The sequence below is a fragment of the Oncorhynchus masou genome, chromosome 31, assembly GCF_036934945.1.
Source record: "Oncorhynchus masou masou isolate Uvic2021 chromosome 31, UVic_Omas_1.1, whole genome shotgun sequence".
Classification (NCBI taxonomy): Eukaryota; Metazoa; Chordata; class Actinopteri; order Salmoniformes; family Salmonidae; genus Oncorhynchus; species Oncorhynchus masou.
In genome coordinates, this window is record NC_088242.1 from 63,358,660 (window position 1) to 63,378,645 (window position 19,986).

At 41.2% G+C, this 19,986-nt stretch overlaps 1 protein-coding gene across 2 annotated transcripts in view; it reads right to left on the minus strand.

Moving 5' to 3' along the window:
- The window catches only part of LOC135524269 (furin-like), a 174,773-nt gene that overhangs the window by 47,728 nt on the left and 107,059 nt on the right, over nucleotides 1-19,986 (minus strand). For both annotated transcript variants that reach the window (XM_064951670.1, XM_064951669.1), the window contains exons 5-6: nucleotides 18,274-18,402; nucleotides 13,266-13,342 (exon numbers count right to left, since the gene is read on the minus strand). In XM_064951670.1, coding sequence (XP_064807742.1) covers nucleotides 13,266-13,342; nucleotides 18,274-18,402 — 206 coding nt within the window. The remainder of the gene's footprint in view (nucleotides 1-13,265; nucleotides 13,343-18,273; nucleotides 18,403-19,986) is intronic.

The window sequence follows — 19,986 nt, forward strand, 5'->3', positions numbered from 1 at the left end:
AATGATTATAGTTTTTTTTACGGATTATAAAGGAAGAGCCAGACGTGAGCTGCCCAACAACGCCTCCCTACAAGACAAACTCAATGCTTTTTTGCATGCTTTGATAAAACCAACAAATCAAAGCTTTGCATGAGGGCCCCTGCTGTTTCCGGAGGACTGGGTGATCTCGATCTCTGAGGCCGACGTGAGTAAGACTTTTAAACAGGTCAACAATCCTAACGTCGCGGGGCCAGATGGAACACCAGGGTATGTCCTCAGAGAATGCGCATGCAAGCTGGCAGGCATCTTCACAGACATTTGCAGCCTCTCCTTGTCCCAGTCTGTAATCCCCACATGCGTCAAGTTGACCACCACCATTCCTGTTCCCAAGAACTCTAAGGCAACCTGCCACAATGAATACCGCCCTGTAGCACTCACATCTGTAATCATGAAGTGCTTTGAAAGGCTGGTCATGGCACACATCCAGTCCCTCATCCCATACACCCTGGACCCCCTCCAATTTGAATACTGACCCAACAGATCCACAGATGATGCAATCTCAATCCACACTGCCCTCTACCACCTAGACAAAAGGATAGGGATGTGCCGAATACTTGGACTACTTTAGCTTTGATTGGATTGGTCATGTCAACATCATACTTTCCTAATCTTAGCTAGCAAGCTAACAGTCATCATCATGAATCAAATTGACAATCTACTGGCAAATCCTTTTCAATCCTTGTCATATGAAGAGAAACTATGAAGAGAAATGAGAAATTACATAACAAGTTAGAAATCGCAAATTCAACAATGAGTGGTTTGGAAGGAATCAGTGGCTAACTGCAAGCATTGCAAAGCAATCACTAGCCTCCTATTGAGTGGAGTGACTGTGTGGTCCAAGTCTGGGTTTAAGGGTCTCTTTTCCAAGCTTAAAATTATAAATATTCAACATTGGCCATGCTGTCAATCCAGCATGACTTCTGCCGCATTCAAAACAACTGGAAACTCGGAACTGGGAAATATCAGACTTCAGTGAGTTAAAGACAAAAGGGAACTGGGAAAATACGTTTTGAAAGGTCACCCAACTCGGAATTCTAGAGCTCCGGCCTGAAGATCACTGACGTCATGATTCAACCTTGTTTTTGTTGCTGAGTTCCCAGTTGACTTGAAATCACCATAAATCCAGAGAATGCCAGACTTTGATGACAAAGGGGAGTCCAAAAATGTATTGTATGCTGCTGCATAAATGATGTAGTATACCAGGGAGATATGTATACTGTAGCTAAGAAAGTAATACTAAGTGTATGTTGTATATAAAGCTGTTTATAGCCCATGTGCCTCACCCTAATAATTTGGTCCTTCTCCCCTCCTAATTTAGCCTACTATTCTGACTTGGTGGTGCACATTTAGCCTATAGCCTATTTTAGAGATGTGTCATCATTGAATATTGTAAGAGCTTTCATTGTCTGTTTCTATGCCCCCTTTATTTGTCATACGGTTCTGACTTGGTGTACAGGGAGAATACTGCAAGAACGGCCCATGTTCTGAATTCTGTTGCTGTACATTTCAAAAGTGCTGAACAAATAGTTTATTGACTACATCTGTTTTAGCTCGCTCATTAATGACTTAATCTAAATTACGGATTGCCTCTTATGCGCTTGTCGTCCCATTATGCCATAGTTTGTACATCTCAATTGTCAGTAGAAAACACATTTGTTTAAGCAAGTCAACCATATCAGCGTTGTTTTTTTAAATGAACTGTTTCTCTACCAGACAAGGCTCTACTGATATCCAGGTGTAGCAGTGGTAAGGTGTTGGGACTGATGTTGGGACTCTGCTTGTTGAGTGTTGTGTAGTGGCTTTGCTGGTATTCATCAAAAACATATATTTTTTTTGCCCCACCAAAATGTGCATGCTAAAATCGCCACTGTATAGGAGTGACTGGAACTCAAGTCAGTTGAGAAAAGGGAGGGATAGGGTCATGCAAAGCAACTGTATTTAAAGAGAGTTCTGAAGGAGATATCTGTTTCACTTAGTCTGAGTGAAACAGCATCATCCAACTCCAGTATCAGTTTGTTACAGAAGATATGCAGTATGCTGCTTCATATGCAAGTACAGAAGTACATTTTTTGCATATCGCCTGTTTGCATAATTACCGTTAACTGCAGCTAAAATAGTCATCCAGATAATACATTGAATGGCAAAGTTTTACTTGTGTGGTATACATTTATAATCATTGTTTAGTGTCCAGTTATCCCAAGAATGTACTGTTAAGGAGTGTAGGCGAACCGTCCAAGGACCTTATAGGTTATGTTCAGAGGGAAACTGGCTCTGGCACACAAAACAACCAAATACTGCATCTAATTGTGAATCGTATTGTAGAAATATAAAGTGACTTTCATATCACATCAAAAACATTTCACAAAATAAAAAAAACAACACTTTCTATTCACTGTTTTAACCGGTTTAATCAGTTGCAGCTGACAGTGTTTTTCAGTTGCAACATTTTTCTGGCATCCTTCTTCCCTTACATTTGACATTTTAGTAATTTAGCAGATGCACTTATCCTGAGCAACTTACTAACAGGTGTTTGGAGATGCTATCTATCTAATTAGAACAGGTGGTTGCCTCTGTCTTCCGTAAACAAGCGCTGTAACATGGAAACATGGCAGTGTAATTTTACACTGTGTGTTTCCAGTCATTTTACCTTTTTTCTTTAAAAAAAATAAAAATTCTCATTGATATGAAAGATAAAAAGGTGCAATATGCAGAAATCACTCCACGATTTCCTGGTTGCTAAAATTCTAATAGTTCATGTGATAAAATAAGCAAGTATAGTGTAGAGCAGGGCTTCCCAAACTCGATCCTGGCCCCCCGTAGGGGGCACGTTTTGGTTTTTGCCCTAGCACTACAAAGATGATTCAAATAACCAACTCATCATCAAGCTTTGATTACTTTAAATCAGCTGTGTGGTGCTAGGGCAAATACCAAAACGTGCATCCAGGGGGATCTCAGGATCCAGTTAGAGAAACCCTGCCACCCTGCTATACACTATACTTGCTTGTTTTGAGCAGATCATGCTGTTTAAATTAATCAGCTTCTTGATATGCCACACCTGTCAGGTGGATTATCTTGGCAAAGGAGACATGCTCACTAAGACGTAAACACATTTCTGCACCAAATTTTAGAGAAATACGTTTTGTGCGTATGGAACATTTCTGGGATTTTTTATTTCAGCTCATGAAACATGGGACCAACACTTTATATGATGCGTTTATATTTTTGTTCCATGTAGTTATTTCCTGTCAACTTTGCTGAGGCCATATGGTTGTTTTTGTCTATCTACTTGGCGCTGTTTAGTAGGTCTACTTTGTTGTCCGTATAATGATTCCTTTGCCGACGATGTCTGTCGTTATGTCATGATTCAAGCCCATGCTTGCTTGCTATTATTACTTCTTGCCCAGGCATGTTTACAGAGTGACGGATCATTAGAAAATACAATTACAAATGTAAATTGTTTATTTTGATTTCATATATTTCTTTTGAAACAATATATGGGGCAAGCGAATTAGTCTACCTTCATCTAAATATGTGTCTGGAATGAATGCAGGCAGTGGTAGCCTATTAGCCTATTTCATTGATAGTTGCATAGGACTAAGCAAGTAAATCATGTTTTTTTTTAATCTGTTGGGGTCGTGAGCGAAGGAACATAACCATGTGCTCTGAGATGCACTGATAGCGCAGTAATGCACACTTGAGGTATAGGCTTTGCAGGCATATAAAATGCACGTCCGGGTTATCCTATCACGAGTGTTGGGTTCTGAGAATATGAAATATACTTAGTCATGTCAATGAGGGAGTGCTGAGGTTTAGAGGGTCTACACCCGAAGTTAATGGTTATAGGAGGAAGATATATAGTGTGTGCAATTAAGCTTGGAATGGATTGAGTGCAGGGAAGTGATTACATGTGGCAGGCATTGATAAGAGGAGAGAACCATGGATTAGTGATGGAGGGTGGTTGAGGTCAGATCAGGTCACCTTAAGGGATACATTTTTTTTTTAAAGTCCTGTGTCACTAGAGTCCTGCCTAGCAGTAAAGAACAATGTTTGTACAGCTGTGGAGGAGACAGCCTATGAGGAACGGTTAAATATCAGTGCTTGTGTGAAATTGTCCTTGTCTGAATGCAGCTGTATTGACCCTCTGGGAAGAATTAGACTTGGCTAAGCTTTCAGTGTCCGTTGAGTTTTGTACTCTGAGAATTGGAGCCTAATACGAGTAAATCCTATTACGAGTATCAAGTGTGATGAAATGGATACGATTACGAATATGACGAGATCGGCACACCCCTACAAGTGGAATACCTACACTGAGTGTACAAAACATTAAAGACACATGCCCTTTCAATGACAGACTGACCAGGAGAATCCAGGTGAAAGCTATGATCCCTTACTGATGTCACTTGTTAAATCCACTTCAATCCGTGTAGATGAAGGGGAGGTGACAGGTTAAAGAAGGATGTTTAAGCTTACAGACAATTGAGACATGAATTTTGCATGTGTGCCATTCAGAGGGTGAATGGCCAAGACAAAAATATTTACAGTTGAAGTCAGAAGATCACATACACTTACAGTGCCTTGCAAAAGTATTCGGCCCCCTTGAACTTTGCGACCTTTTGCCACATTTCAGGCTTCAAACATAAAGATATAAAACTGTATTTTTTGTGAAGAATCAACAACAAGTGGGACACAATCATGAAGTGGAACGACATTTATTGGATATTTCAAACTTTTTTAACAAATCAAAAACTGAAAAATTCGTCATGCAAAATTATTCAGCCCCCTTAAGTTAATACTTTGTAGCGCCACCTCTTGCTGCGATTACAGCTGTAAGTCGCTTGGGGTATGTCTCTATCAGTTTTGCACATCGAGAGACTGCATTTTTTCCCATTCCTCCTTGCAAAACAGCTTGAGCTCAGTGAGGTTGGATGGAGAGCATTTGTGAACAGCAGTTTTCAGTTCTTTCCACAGATTCTCGATTGGATTCAGGTCTGGACTTTGACTTGGCCATTCTAACACCTGGATATGTTTATTTTTTAACCATTCATTTGTAGATTTTGCTTTATGTTTTGGATCATTGTCTTGTTGGAAGACAAATCTCCGTCCCAGTCTCAGGTCTTTTGCAGACTCCATCAGGTTTTCTTCCAGAATGGTCCTGTATTTGGCTCCATCCATCTTCCCATCAATTTTAACCATCTTCCCTGTCCCTGCTGAAGAAAAGCAGGCCCAAACCATGATGCTGCCACCACCATGTTTGACAGTGGGTATGGTGTGTTCAGGGTGATGATCTGTGTTGCTTTTACGCCAAACATAACGTTTTGCATTGTTGCCAAAAAGTACAATTTTGGTTTCATCTGACCAGAGCACCTTCTTCCACATGTTTGGTGTGTCTCCCAGGTGGCTTGTGGCAAACTTTAAACAACACTTTTTATGGATATCTTTAAGAAATGGCTTTCTTCTTGCCACTCTTCCATAAAGGCCAGATTTGTTCAATATATGACTGATTGTTGTCCTATGGACAGAGTCTCCCACCTCTGCTGTAGATCTCTGCAGTTCATCCAGAGTGATCATGGGCCTCTTGGCTGCATCTCTGATCAGTCTTCTCCTTGTATGAGCTGAAGGTTTAGAGGGACGGCCAGGTCTTGGTAGATTTGCAGTGGTCTGATACTCCTTCCATTTCAATATTATCGCTTGCACAGTGCTCCTTGGGATGTTTAAAGCTTGGGAAATCTTTTTGTATCCAAATCCGGCTTTAAACTTCTTCACAACAGTATCTCGGACCTGCCTGGTGTGTTCCTTGTTCTTCATGATGCTCTCTGCGCTTTTAACGGACCTCTGAGACTATCACAGTGCAGGTGCATTTATACAGAGACTTGATTACACACAGGTGGATTGTATTTATCATCATTAGTCATTTAGGTCAACATTGGATCATTCAGAGATCCTCACTGAACTTCTGGAGAGAGTTTGCTGCACTGAAAGTAAAGGGGCTGAATAATTTTGCATGCCCAATTTTTCAGTTTTTGATTTGTTAAAAAAGTTTGAAATATCCAATAAATGTCGTTCCACTTCATGATTGTGTCCCACATGTTGTTGATTCTTCACAAAAAATACAGTTTTATATCTTTATGTTTGAAGCCTGAAATGTGGCAAAAGGTCGCAAAGTTCAAGGGGGCCGAATACCTTCGCAAGGCACTGTAGGTTGGAGTCATTAAAACTTGTTTTCAACCACTCCACAAAATTCTTGTTAAACTATAGTTTTGGCAAGTCGGTTAGGACATCTACTTTGTGCATGACACAAGTCATTTTTCCAACAATTATTTACAGACAGATTATTTCACTTACAGTGGGTCAGGAGTTTACATGCACTAAGTTGACTGTGACTTTAAACAGCTTGAAAAATTCCAGAAAATGATGTCATGGCTTTAGAAGCTTCCGATATGCTAATTCACATAATTTGAGTCAATTGGCGGTGTACCTGTGGATGTATTTCAATGCCTACCTAAAAAAACTCAGTGCCTCTTTGTTTGACATCATGGGAAAATCAGCCAAGACCTCAGAAAAAATTGGAGACCTCCACAAGTCTGGTTCATCCTTGGGAGCAATTTACAAACGTCTGAAGGTACCACGTTCATCTGTACAAACAATAGTACGCAAATATCAACACTATGGGATCACGCAGATGTCATTCCGCTCAGGAGGTAGACTCGTTCTGTCTCCTAGAGATGAACGTACTTTGTGCGAAAAGTGCAAATCAATACCAGAACAACAGCAAAGGACCTTGTGAAGATGCTGGAGGAAACGGGTAGAAAAGTATCTATGTCCACAGTAAAATGAGTCCTATATCGACATAACCTGAAAGGCCGCTCAGAAAGGAAGAAGACCCTGCTCCAAAACCGCCATAGAAAAAGCCAACCTATGGTTTGCAACTTCACATGGGGACAAAGATCGTACTTTTTGGAGAAATGCCCTCTGATCTGATGAAACAAAAATAGAACCATTTGGCCATAATGACCATCATTATGTTTGGAGGAAAAACGGGGAGGCTTGGAAGCCGAAGAACGCCATCCCAAACGTGAAGCACGGCGGTGGCGGCATCATGTTGTGGGGGTGCTTTGCTGCAGGATGGACTGGTGAACCTCACAAAATAGATGGAATCATGAGGTAGGAAAATTATGTGGATATATTGAATCAACATCTCATGACATCAGTCAGGAAATTAAAGCTTGGTCGCAAATGAGTCTTCCAAATGGACAATGACCCCAAGCAACTTCCAAAGTTGTGGCAAAATGGCTTAAGTACAACAAAGTCAAGGTACTGGAGTGGCCATCACAAAGCCCTGACCTCAATCCCATCCCAGAAATGAAAAAGTGAGTGCGAGCAAGGAGAACAACAAACCTGACTCAGCTACACCAGCTCTGTCAGGAGGAATGGACCAAAATTCACCCAACTTATTGTGGGAAGCTTGTGGAAGGCTACCCAAAACATTTGACCCAAGTTAAACAATTTAAAGGCAATGCTACCAAATACTAATTGAGTGTATGTAAACTTCTGACCCCCTGGGAATGTGATGAAAGAAATAAAAGCTGAAATAAATCACTCTCTCTACTATTATTCTGACCTTTCACATTCTTAAAATAAAGTGGTGATCCTAACTGATCAAGACAGGGAATTCTAACTAGGATTAAATGTCAGGAATTGTGAAAAACTGAGGTTAAATGTAGTTGGCTAAGGTGTATGTAAAACTCAGACTTAAACTGTAAGTGCCTTTGAACAGAGTATGGTAGTAACTGCATCGGTTCGTGTCAACAACTGCAACGCTGCTGGGTTTAAGGAAGGTGTCCTTTTTGTCTTGTAAACTCAATGTATGTGAAAATGCTGTTCATTGACGACAGCTCAGCATTCAACACCATAGTGCTCTCCCAGCTCGTTACCAAGCTAGGCACCCTCTGACTGAACACCTCCCTCTGCAAGGATCCTGGACTCCCTGCCCTCGACTGCAAGGTTCTACAGAGGGTGGTGCGTATGGCCCAGTGCATCACTGGTGACGAGCTCCCAGCCATTCAGGACATTCATGCCAGGCGATGTCTAAGAAAGGCCCGGAAAATTGCCATAGACTCCCATCACCCATACCATGGACTGTTCTCGTTGCTTCCGTTCGGCAAGCAGTACTGGAGCATCGGGTTTTTGACTAACATCTCCAATACAGCTTCTTTCCCCAAGCCATAAGAATCCTGAACAGCTCACTGCACTGACTCTATGTTCACCCAGGTCTCAAGCAACACATTCTCACAATCTTACACACACACACCCATCACCATGCACACACCCACTCACGCTGCTGCTATATTAATTATTATTGATTATTATTACCATTAGTATTTATCCTGCTACCAGTCACTTTTTACATGTACATACCTACCCCATTTACTCCGGTACGCCTGCACATTGTAATGATGGTACTGGCACTGACCTGTTTCCAGCTTGCGCATGTTTCTTTCCTTTTCTTCTTTCATATAAACTACCGTTCGACTGTTTGGGGTCACTTAGAAATGTCCTTGTTTTAAAAAAAAACAACACATTTTTTGTCTATTTAAATAACATAAATATGTGCTTTTCTTTCAAAAACAAGAACATTTCTAAGTGACCCCAAACCTTTGAACGGTAGTGTATATAAATATATTTTTTTACCTATATTATTACTTTATTATATCCTTCAAATGATTTCCTCTCACCTAGATATTGAATTGTTGGGAAAACACTTAGTAAGTAAACATTTCACTGAACTGTTTTACACCTGCTGTATGCTGTGCACCCGACAAATAAACTAAACATGGGACTACTAGAATCTCAGGCTCTTCTCACCCTCTCCAATCTACAGTATTGACAGCACTATAATAGAGGAGAGGAGGAGAGAAAGCACAGAGGACAAACATTCTGATGATGGAGCACAAAAGAATTACCTGCTTGAGTGAGCCTCACCTGGCTTGAAACCCTTTCAACAGTACCTGCCAGTCCTGCCAACTTGCAGTACAAAGCAGCTACCCAGAACAACTACTAAATGGATGCAAATTCAAAACCCAACCTTGCATGTCACCAATACAAATGAACCAGCCTTGGCAGGGGAAGGGGACGTAAGCTTCAGACTTAAGTCTCCTGTTCCCTTTTCTCCCCATGAAAATATTCATATAATCCCATTGTGGGGAGGCGGAGAGCATTACTCAGCATCTGGCCGCACGCCTCTATGGGGATTTACTGTACTCATCTGCTATAATTTCTTCTCAGGTCACTCCAAACACACAGTGCTCAGAGCTATTGACAGACACACTTGCTTCTCATTTCATGGTCAGATATTGATTCCATCCTGGATAATTACCTTGACAGCAACAGCCAAACTCTGTGTGTAGTGTACTGTGTCTGTACTGTGTGTGTAGTGTACTGTGTCTGTACTGTGTGTGTAGTGTACTGTGTCTGTACTGTGTGTGTAGTGCACTGTGTCTGTACTGTGTGTGTAGTGTACGGTGTCTGTACTGTGTGTGTAGTGTACTGTGTCTGTACTGTGTGTGTAGTGTAATGTGTCTGTACTGTGTGTGTAGTGTACTGTGTCTGTACTGTGTGTGTAGTGCACTGTGTCTGTACTGTGTGTGAGTGCTTGCATAGGTACCATGTGTATACAGTGCTGTGATAAAGTATTTGCCGTGTTTTAGATTGTCTCAATTTTTGCATATTTCTGACACTGAATATTATGAGATATTTAACCAAAACCCAATATTAGATAAAGGGAACCTGAATGAATAAATAACAAAATGTTGACACTTATTTCATTTATTTAATTAACTAAGTTATGTAATACCTAATGACCCTGTATGAAAAAGTAATTGCCCCCTTACACTCAATAACTGGTGGTGCAATGACTGCAACCAAACACTTCTTGTCGTTGTTGATCAGTTTTTGCTATTTCTGGCAAAAACCAAACACTGCATACCAACGGTCAAGCATGGTGGTGGCAGTGTGATGGTTTGGGGATGATTTGCTGCCTCAGGACACGGACGACTTGCCATCATTGAAGGAACCATGAATTCTGCTCTGTATCAGATAATTCTGAAGGGGAATGTCAGGCCATCCATCTGTGAGCTGAAGAGCAGATGGAACATGCAGAAAGACAATGATCCAAAACACACAAGCAAGTTCAGAATGGCTCAAAAACAACAAATATTTTTTTTATTATACATTCATTTAACTAGGCAAGTCAGTTAAAAACAAATTGTTATATACAATGATTGCCTACCCCGCCAAACCCGGACAACTGTGCGCCGCCCTATGGGACTCCCAATCACGGCCGGGTGTGATACAGTCTGGATTCGAACCAGGGTGACACGTCTTGCACTGAGATGCAGTGCCTAGACCACTGCGCCACTCGGGAGCATGGCCTATATAAATGTCCTATAGTAAAAGTCCAGACCTAAACACGATTGAGATGTTGTGGCAGGACAAACCACCAATGTTGCTGAGTGAAAGCAATTCTGCATGGAAGAGAGGGCCAAAATTCCTCCACATGGATGTGAGAGACTGTTCAACAACTACAGGAAGCGTTTGGTTGCAGTCATTGCAGCTAAAGGTATAATTACTGTTTCACACGAGGGCATTGGGTGTTGCATAACTTTGATTATGAAATAAATGAAAAAAGTATCAATATGTTGTGTTATTTGTTCACTCGGGTTCCCTTACTCTAATATTAGGTTCTGGTTGAAGATCTGATAGCATTCAGTGTCCAAAATATGAAAAAACAGAAAATCAGAAAGGGGGCTAATCATTTTTCAGGGCACTGCCTCTGTGTGCGTTTTCTGAAGTTCTGTGCAGTAGCAGCGGATCTGGAAAGGAGAAGCTTAACCAACCAAGGAGTAGCCCTGTATTCCCTAGTCAGCAGAACTGAGGGGAACCTGCCTCAAACAGACAGGGGGGCAGGGGTGGACTGGGCAGGGGTGTACTAGGCAGAGCTACTCTAGTACTTCTCCAGTCAACGATGGAAACAAGGTCCCTGGTTAAAGTGAAAGCCTTGGGCCTTGACTATGCAAACCAATTGCTTTTCTCCCAGTGGGGAAAAGAGAGAGGGAATCTCTTCTGTAGAGACAGAATAAAACAGTGGACTTAAATGCTTTCGGTAATGCCAATCAATTGTTAAATCACTTCAATATGTACAGTAGATACAGTACAACTTACACCAATATGTACAGCAAAGAGGCAGCTTAAAAGAAGACGGGGTTCTTGTTCAAGGTAAGGGAAAACATTTGGTGATACAACATGCAAAGCCATTTTCAGTTCACTGGTAGAAATGCATTGAATCTCTTCAGTATTTACAGTAGAGGCAGCTCAAATAATGTAAATATGGGAAAGTTTAAACCATGCTGTGCTGTGGAGAGATTTTAGTTCTATCTGAAATATGTTTCGACAGTGTTATGAAAGACTCATTTATCATGTTTCCTGACATACTGCAAGATCCTGTTAAGCTTTGAAACAAAATAAATGAGAAAAACAAACAAAAGGACTGTGGGCCTTCAGAGTGGCGCAGCTGTCTAAGGCATTGCAGTGCTGAGGCACCACCACAGCATTGGGTTCAATCCCAGGCTGTCACAGCCGGATGTGCCCGGGAGCCCAAAAGGGCAGCACACAATTGGCCCAGCGCTGTCCGGGTTAGGGGAGGGCTTGGCCAGGGGGGGTTTCCCCCCTCTCCAATCTCATCCACGGGAGATGGAGCCATGGCAGAAGACACAGCCACATGCTGGGGTCACGGTGAGGGAGTGAGAGGGGCTGAGGAGGAGGCGCTTTGGAAACCCCCTTTTACTTATGGACCAGCGCTTTTTTTACTTCAATCACCAAAAGCCGGGAGAGAGGAGGTGGTATCAGCCAGGGGCAAATAAACTACTGCACTAGCTACAAAGTTGCTCAGGCTCTGTGGTGGTGGTAGAAGTGGTGGTGTTGACCCTTTTTGCACTAACCCTTCACATGCGCCGCTAAAACTGTTTTTTTTTATCTATACTGTTGCCTAGTCACTTTATCCTTGCCTAAATGTACATATCTACAGAGCATTCGGAAAGTATTCAGACCCATTGACTTTTTCCACATTTTGTTACGTTACAGCCTTATTATTTTTTTTTTTAAAGTATTAGTCAATCTACACACAATACCCCATAATGATAAAGCTAACCCATGAAAAAAAAAAAAAAACCTTAAATCAAATCGAAGTTTATTTGTCACGTGCGCCGAATACAACAGGTGTAGGTAGACCTTACAGTGAAATGCTTACTTACAGGCTCTAACCAATAGTGAAAAAAAGGTATTAGGTGAACAATAGGCAAGTAAAGAAATAAAAACAATAATAAAAAGACAGTGAAAAATAACAGTAGCGAGGCTATATACAGTAGCGAGGCTACATACAGGCACCGGTTAGTCGGGCTGATTGAGGTAGCATGTACATGTAGATATGGTGGTGGGGCACAATGCAGACCCTTTACGCAGTACTTCGTTGAAGCACTTTTGGCAGCGATAACAGCCTTGAGTCTTCTTGGGTATGACGCTACAAGCTTGGCTCACCTGTATTTGGGGAGTTTCTCCCATTCTTCTCTGCAAATCCCTCAAGCTCTGTCAGGTTTGATGGAGAGTGTTGCTGCACAGCTATTTTCAGGTCTCTCCAGAGATGTTCGATCGGGTTCAAGTCCGGGCTCTGGCTGGGCCAAGGACATTCAGAGACTTGTCCCGAAGGCACTCCTGTATTGTCTTGGCTGTGTGCTTAGGGCCGTTGTCCTGTTGGAAGATGAACCTTTGCCCCAGTCTGAGGTCCTGAATGCTCTGGAGCAGGTTTTCATCAAGGATCTCTCTGTACTTTGCTCCATTCATCTTTGCCTATATTCTGACTAGTCTCCCAGTCTCTGCCGGTGAAAAACATACTCACAGCATGATGCTGCCACCACCATGCTTCACTGCGTCAGAGAAGCAGTGTTGTTTGACTGCTGTAGGCTGTTGCTGTTTGTAAATGAGAGCAGACAGACTGAAAGACAAGTGCTTGCTTGAGGGCCTATTCTGAAAGAAACAGCGTTACATGATGCAGTGAACCTGCAAAATAAGCTTGCACAATCTAACAAACTTTTGACATAGCTCATTTGGCTGTATGTACTATATGTATGGTCCAGTTTAGTAGTGTGGGGCAGAGCAGGGAAATCCCATTACAGTACCTGTTCTCGTTGCGCTGTGTGTAGCGTGGCTGGGGATCAGAGTCTCCATCATTAACATCATAGCTGGCTTCAGGGTCCTGGGAACAGAGATGGAAACAGGTTTCTGAGATGTGAGATGTGAGACTGGGGCTATGGCTGAAGAGCATCCTTTCCTTTCATGTTAAGGAAGTAAGGATATGGTAATAGTGAGAGTGACCACTCTCAGGATGCATCTCAATAGCCTTAAAGGCTCTGCATCGTCAATCCGACGTCTGCATTGGCAGTACACCATTTATTGCAATGCGGCCTCCACAGAAGTCAGAGCCGAACCGTGAGTTTCTGTTTTTTACAGAACCTCCCGCCCCCACCTACCGTCAACCAATCATGTCAATGCGGAGCTATACAGAGCCCTCCGCATTGTTCCAAAATTTGAGAAGCGCACGGCGATGCGGTACGGAGCTCGATTTGGCCACTGCATATGTCTCCGAAGGCTCCGCAATTGCGTAACACCCTCCATATGAAGCCTCCGACCACATTGTCAGATCAAGCATAAATTGGATTTTAAGTGTCTCTTTTCCTCCATCTGTTGCTGCACTCAAACGAAAGCAATTCCTGGAAATTAATTTGAGGTAAGTATTAGGGATGTGCATCTTTCCCTTTCAAGACGATTTGATATGTATCTAGACACATGGGCTCCGATACAGGAACGATATGTTTTAATTGTAAATTATTCAGTGCGATTCGATTTTATTAGAGAACGAATCGATGCGACTTGGTTCCATGCGGGTCGATACACTAACATTTGTTGCATAAATAAAATTAAAATCCGCTGCTGATGGAGCTCATGTGCTGTGAGCTGTGCCTCTGAGTTGGATCTATCTGAGCTGACTTGTGTGTGTGTGTGTGTGTGTGTGTGTGTGTGTGTGTGTGTGTGTGTGTGTGTGTGTGTGTGTGTGTGTGTGTGTGTGTGTGTGTGTGTAAATGATGTATGTCTAGGTGAGCCATTAGGGAGACTAGGCATCTACCACCCCACTACCACTATCAGATTTGGGCGGGCAATGTGGCCTATGTTTTTTGTCACCCCACTTTGGTTCTGAAATCACCATCACCCACTAATTAACCTGTCATTTTTGCAGATGAAGTTGTGGGGGCTAGTAATGTATCAATATTTATAATTTACAACTTAGTTATGACATAGCCAATGAATATATAACAGAACTTTGGATTTCACCCATTTTGACTGTTTGGAAGATTTATGAAGTGAGCTTGTTTTCTGTCCTCATGAAATGATCAACTTTACCCTGGTGGAAATAAATATGAAATTGTCATACTTCAGTAAAAGTAACCAGATACCTAACATAAAATGACTCAAGTTAAAGTAAAAGTCACCCAGTAAAATACTTGAGTAAAAGTATCTGGTTTTAAATATACTAAAGTACAGCTGTGGAAAAAGTACCCAATTGTCATTCTTGAGTAAAAGTAAATGCTATACATCAAATTCCTTATATTAAGCAAACCAAACAGCACAATTGTTTGTTTGTATTTTACACAGACAGGGCCACACTCCAGCACTTAGACATAATTTACAAATGCAGTATTTGTGTTTCGTGAGTCCACCAGATCAAAAGCAGTAGGGATGACAATGCGTTATATTGATAGCGGCATGAATTGAACCATAATTCTGTCCTGCCTGAGCATTCGAAATGTAACAAGTACCTTTTGGTGCTAGGGAAAATTGATTGGAGTAAAAAGTAAATATTTTATTTAGGAATGTAGTGGAGTAAAACGTAGTCAAAAATATAGAAAGTAAAGTACAAATACCCTAAAAAAAACATAAGTATTTTCACTTAATTATTTTTTACACCACTGCCTTTATATCTAAAAATGACCATATACACTGATTGTTTAAAGCGAAATTACCTAAACCATTGCAGATGGAGAACCTGAACAATCAAAATTAAATCTATTGTAAGCCCTGTTCAGCAGGTAAAGTCAGATAAGAGTGTCTCCGGTAAAACACCATTTTCAACAGCGCATTGATAACAATGACCTTGCAAATTACAGTGCATTTTGAAAGTATTGACACCACTCCCCTTCTTCCAAATGTTGTTACATTACAGACTTATTCTAAAATGCATTAAACTGTTTTTTTTCTCCTCATCAATCTACACACAATACCCCATAATTACAAAGCAAAAACAGGCTTTTAGAAATGTATGCAAATGTATAAAAAAATACAAAACTGAAATATTACATTCACATAAGTATTCAGACCCTTTGTTATGAGACTCGAAATTGAGCTCAGCGGCATCCTGTTTCCATTGATCATCCTTAAGATGTTTCTACAACTTGATTGGAGTCCACCACTATTTTAAAAATGTAATCAATTTTAGAATAAGGCTGTAACGTAACAAAATGTGGATAAAGTCAAGGGTTCTGAATACTTTCCGAATGCACTGTACATAGGTTGTCACTCAACTAATAAAGCCTAATATAGCTCAAGCCGTTTTCAGCCACAATGGTGGTCATGACGGTAGATGGAATATGAAAATGTATGTCATTTTTGTTTTGTTATTAAAGGTTAATAGATGACGTTATTACAAAAACATTGTAACATCAACAGTTTACCAAGTATACAGTGCCTTGCGAAAGTATTCGGCCCCCTTGAACTTTGCGACCTTTTGCCACATTTCAGGCTTCAAACATAAAGATATAAAACTGTATTTTTTTGTGAAGAATCAACAACAAGTGGGACACAATCATGAAGTGGAACGACATTTATTGGATATTTCAAACTTTTTTAACAAATCAAAAACTGAAAAATTGAGCGTGCAAAATTATTCAGCCCCCTTAAGTTAATACTTTGTAGCACCACCTTTTGCTGTGATTACAGCTGTAAGTCGCTTGGGGTATGTCTCTATCAGTTTTGCACATCGAGAGACTGACATTTTTTCCCATTCCTCCTTGCAAAACAGCTCGAGCTCAGCGAGGTTGCATGGAGAGCATTTGTGAACAGCAGTTTTCAGTTCTTTCCACAGATTCTCGATTGGATTCAGGTCTGGACTTTGACTTGGCCATTCTAACACCTGGATATGTTTATTTTTGAACCATTCCATTGTAGATTTTGCTTTATGTTTTGGATCATTGTCTTGTTGGAAGACAAATCTCCGTCCCCGTCTCAGGTCTTTTGCAGACTCCATCAGGTTTTCTTCCAGAATGGTCCTGTATTTGGCTCCATCCATCTTCCCATCAATTTTAACCATCTTCCCTGTCCCTGCTGAAGAAAAGCAGGTCCAAACCATGATGCTGCCATCACCATGTTTGACAGTGGGGATGGTGTGATCAGGGTTATGGGCTGTGTTGCTTTTATGCCAAACATAAAATTTTGCATTGTTGCCAAAAAGTTCAATTTTGGTTTCATCTGACCAGAGCACCTCCTTCCACATGTTTGGTGTGTCTCCCAGGTGGCTTGTGGCAAACTTTAAACGACACTTTTTATGGATATCTTTAAGAAATGGCTTTCTTCTTGCCACTCTTCCATAAAGGCCAGATTTGTGCAATATACGACTGAATGTTGTCCTATGGACAGAGTCTCCCACCTCAGCTGTAGATCTCTGCAGTTCATCCAGAGTGATCATGGGCCTCTTGGCTGCATCTCTGATCAGTCTTCTCCTTGTATGAACTGAAAGTTCAGAGGGACGGCCAGGTCTTGGTAGATTTGCAGTGGTCTGATACTCCTTCCATTTCAATATTATCGCTTGCACAGTGCTCCTTGGGATGTTTAAAGCTTGGGAAATCTGTTTGTATCCAAATCCGGCTTTAAACTTCTTCACAACAGTATCTCGGACCTGCCTGGTGTGTTCCTTGTTCTTCATGATGCTCTCTGCGCTTTTAACGGACCTCTGAGACTATCACAGTGCAGTTGCATTTATACGGAGACTTGATTACACACAGGTGGATTTTATTTATCATCATCAGTCATTTAGGTCAACATTGTATCATTCAGAGATCCTCACTGAACTTCTGGAGAGAGTTTGCTGCACTGAAAGTAAAGGGGCTGAATAATTTTGCACGCCCAATTTTTCAGTTTTTGATTTGTTAAAAAAGTTTGAAATATCCAATAAATGTCGTTCCACTTCATGATTGTGTCCCACTTGTTGTTGATTCTTCACAAAAAAATACAGTTTTATATCTTTATGTTTGAAGCCTGAAATGTGGCAAAAGGTCGCAAAGTTCAAGGGGGCCGAATACTTTTGCAAGGCACTGTATGTTTGAGGTTTATACATCAAAGAGAATGTTTTGGTAAAGATGAAATGTGAAGTTGTGTAAAATTGGATTTGAGGAAAATCTAGACCTTGCCTCTTAACTAGGTACGCCCAGAGCATTGTCTGTTATTGTTACCATGACTGTTGGCCGTGTGAGTACCTGTTGTCATGACTGTCCTGATCAGGTCAGGTTACAGGAGACCACAACCCTACAGATTATCTCTCAACCCCAACATAGGAGGAGAGATCTAGGGGTCTGAAGATGTGGGATTTTTATTTTATGACCCCTGGTAAATCTTAGGCCACAGACACATTCCTTTTGTCCTGTTACTATGGAGAACCAGCCTCAGAACATTAACATGAAATAAAGGGACTTTGGAACAATGGTTTCCATCAGCCACAATGGTGGTCATGACGAGCCTAATATAGCTCAAGTCGTTTTCACATTTGAATGCTGAAAGTGCCCAGAAGATGCAAAATATCAGATGTGAAAGATTTGTTGTCAGCCCACAAAGTAGGGCACAGTGCACCTTTGACTAGGATACTGATATCGTCTGGGGTTGTTCAGCATGCAAAATGACTTGTAGATCAATGACAGTTACATGTTTAGTTCGACACTGAAGGAGAAGACGCATCAGTTGTCACAAAATATAAGTGGTATTTTCAGAAGGTAGAAAGAATGTAATATAAAAAAATTAATAGGCGATTTGTAACGTACTTCTTCCATCTATCGAGACAGAGCAGGTTGTGGTTGCAGTACTCACGTAGTTGGAGGCAAGGTCTGGGTGGTCTTTCTCTATGCCGTCATCCAGGATGGTGACCACCACTCCTCTCCCAGTGTACCCCTGGGACCACGCTCCCCTGGCATTCAGGTCTGCTTCGCTGGGGTTGGACTGGAGAGAACACAGAATAACAAGCATTCATGAAACCATTGCTACCACACAGGGTGTTTCTCAATATGCATACCACCGTGCTCCAAACTCTCATGCTCCGAGTGCATTCTCCGACCACGTTCTCTTGAGTACGTTCTTGTGAGGACGAGTGTGGAGAATGTGTAAAACAATAGATTTGAAAAGGACTCACACTCCCCCTACTGTATTACCTCACACTTCGGCTCCCCATTCACTGAAACGTCTTCCAAGATGTACACAAAGCAAACTTTTTACTTCATAATTATCAGTTATATATGTGAATCGTAATGATCTAGCTCGCCAGCTAGTTAAACAGGCTAAAATTACTTAAAACTAATATTATGCAAGATAGATGTCAATTATTAATTGGTAGCTAAGCTAACAATTCTTTGTGGCCATATGGCTAGCTAACAGTACTATTAGTTAACCAGTTAGCCCTATTGACTTACTATGAACTTGCGATCTACAGTACGTAGGAAGGTCAACATTACAAAATTAAACACAGCATGTACAGTGTATATGGAAAGTTTCCAGACCCTTTGACTTTTTCCACATTTTGTTACGTTACAGCCTTATTCTAGAATGGATTACATAGTTTCCCCCTCCTCAATCTACACACAATACACCATTGTGACAAAGCAAAAGCTGTTTTTTTAAAGAAATGTACGCAAATGTATTAAAAATAAAAACCTGAAATATCACATTTACATAAGTATTTGGACCCTTTAGTCAGTACTTTAAAGAAAGCACCTTTGGCAGCGATTACAGTCTCTTCTTGGGTATGACGCTTCAAGCTTGGCACATCTGTATTTGGGGAGTTTCTCCCATTCTTCTCTGCAGATCCTCTTAAGCACTGTCAGGTTGGATGGGGAGTGTCGCTGCACAGATACTTTCAGGTCTCTCCAGTGTCATTACTGTCCTGATCAGGTCAGGTTACAGGAGACCACAACCCTACAGATTATCTCTCAACCCCAACAGAGGAGGAGAGATCTAGGGGTCTGAAGATGTGGGGGTTTTGTGATCCCTCACTCCCCTGGTAAATCTTAGGCCACAGACAAATTCCTTTTGTCCTGTTACTATGGAGAACCAGCCTCAGATCATTAAACATGAAATAAAGGGACTTTGGAACAATGGTTTCCGTCAGCCACAATGGTGGTCATGACGATAGATGGAATATGAAAATGTATGTCATTTTTGTCTTGTTATTAAAGGTTAATAGATGATGTTATTACGAAAACATTGTAATGTCAACAGTTTACCTAGTATATGTTTATCCATTGTACGTTGTATGGAAAATGTCCAAATCAAAGAGAATGTTTTAGTAAAGATGAAATGTAAAGTTGTCTAAAATTGAATTTGTCACAAAATATAAGTAAAATCTAGACCTTGCTTCTTAACTAGAAAGAATGTAATAGAATTGCCCTAAAGGCGGTTACGCCCACTTCTGACACTATCGGACATAAAACCTGTGAGTAAAGAATTTACAGAGGAGACTAAGTGACCCAAGCTGCAGCCGAGGTCTAAAAAGTAAACGAACCCAAAACGCAACACAAGTTTGAAGACAAA